The sequence below is a fragment of the Buceros rhinoceros genome, unplaced genomic scaffold, assembly GCF_000710305.1.
Source record: "Buceros rhinoceros silvestris isolate BGI_N320 unplaced genomic scaffold, ASM71030v1 scaffold15580, whole genome shotgun sequence".
NCBI classification, from domain to species: domain Eukaryota; kingdom Metazoa; phylum Chordata; class Aves; order Bucerotiformes; family Bucerotidae; genus Buceros; species Buceros rhinoceros.
In genome coordinates, this window is record NW_010389158.1 from 1 (window position 1) to 316 (window position 316).

The 316-nt window shown below is 67.4% G+C and overlaps 1 protein-coding gene across 1 annotated transcript in view; it reads right to left on the reverse strand.

Moving 5' to 3' along the window:
- Positions 1-101: 101 nt before the first annotated feature.
- Positions 102-316, reverse strand: part of KIRREL3 (kin of IRRE like 3 (Drosophila)) — a gene marked incomplete at its 5' end in the record, with an annotated part of 44,576 nt that continues 44,361 nt past the window's right edge. The window contains one exon of the mRNA XM_010133254.1: positions 102-316. Coding sequence (XP_010131556.1) covers positions 102-316 — 215 coding nt within the window.

Sequence of the window (316 nt, forward strand, 5' to 3'; positions counted from 1 at the left end):
GAATCCCCGGAGGGTCCCGAGCACCCGCGGAGTGTCGCCAGAGGGTCCCCGAGCACCCATGGAGCGTTCCCGGGAAGGTTCCCGAGCGTCCCCGGTGGGGCTCAAACGTGCGTTTGCATCCGCCTCTGGAGCGGCCGGCTGGGGTCTGAGTTCTGGGACGACGACTGGGAATGGTGGGAGGAGGAGGCGGAAGCCTTGCTGGCCTTGTCGAACTGCACGTAGCCGTCCTGCTTGCCGCTGCTGCTGATGCTGCTGTCGCACTGGGTGTCGAGGAAGGAGCTGCTGTCGCTCATGGAGCCGCGCTGGAACTCGCGCC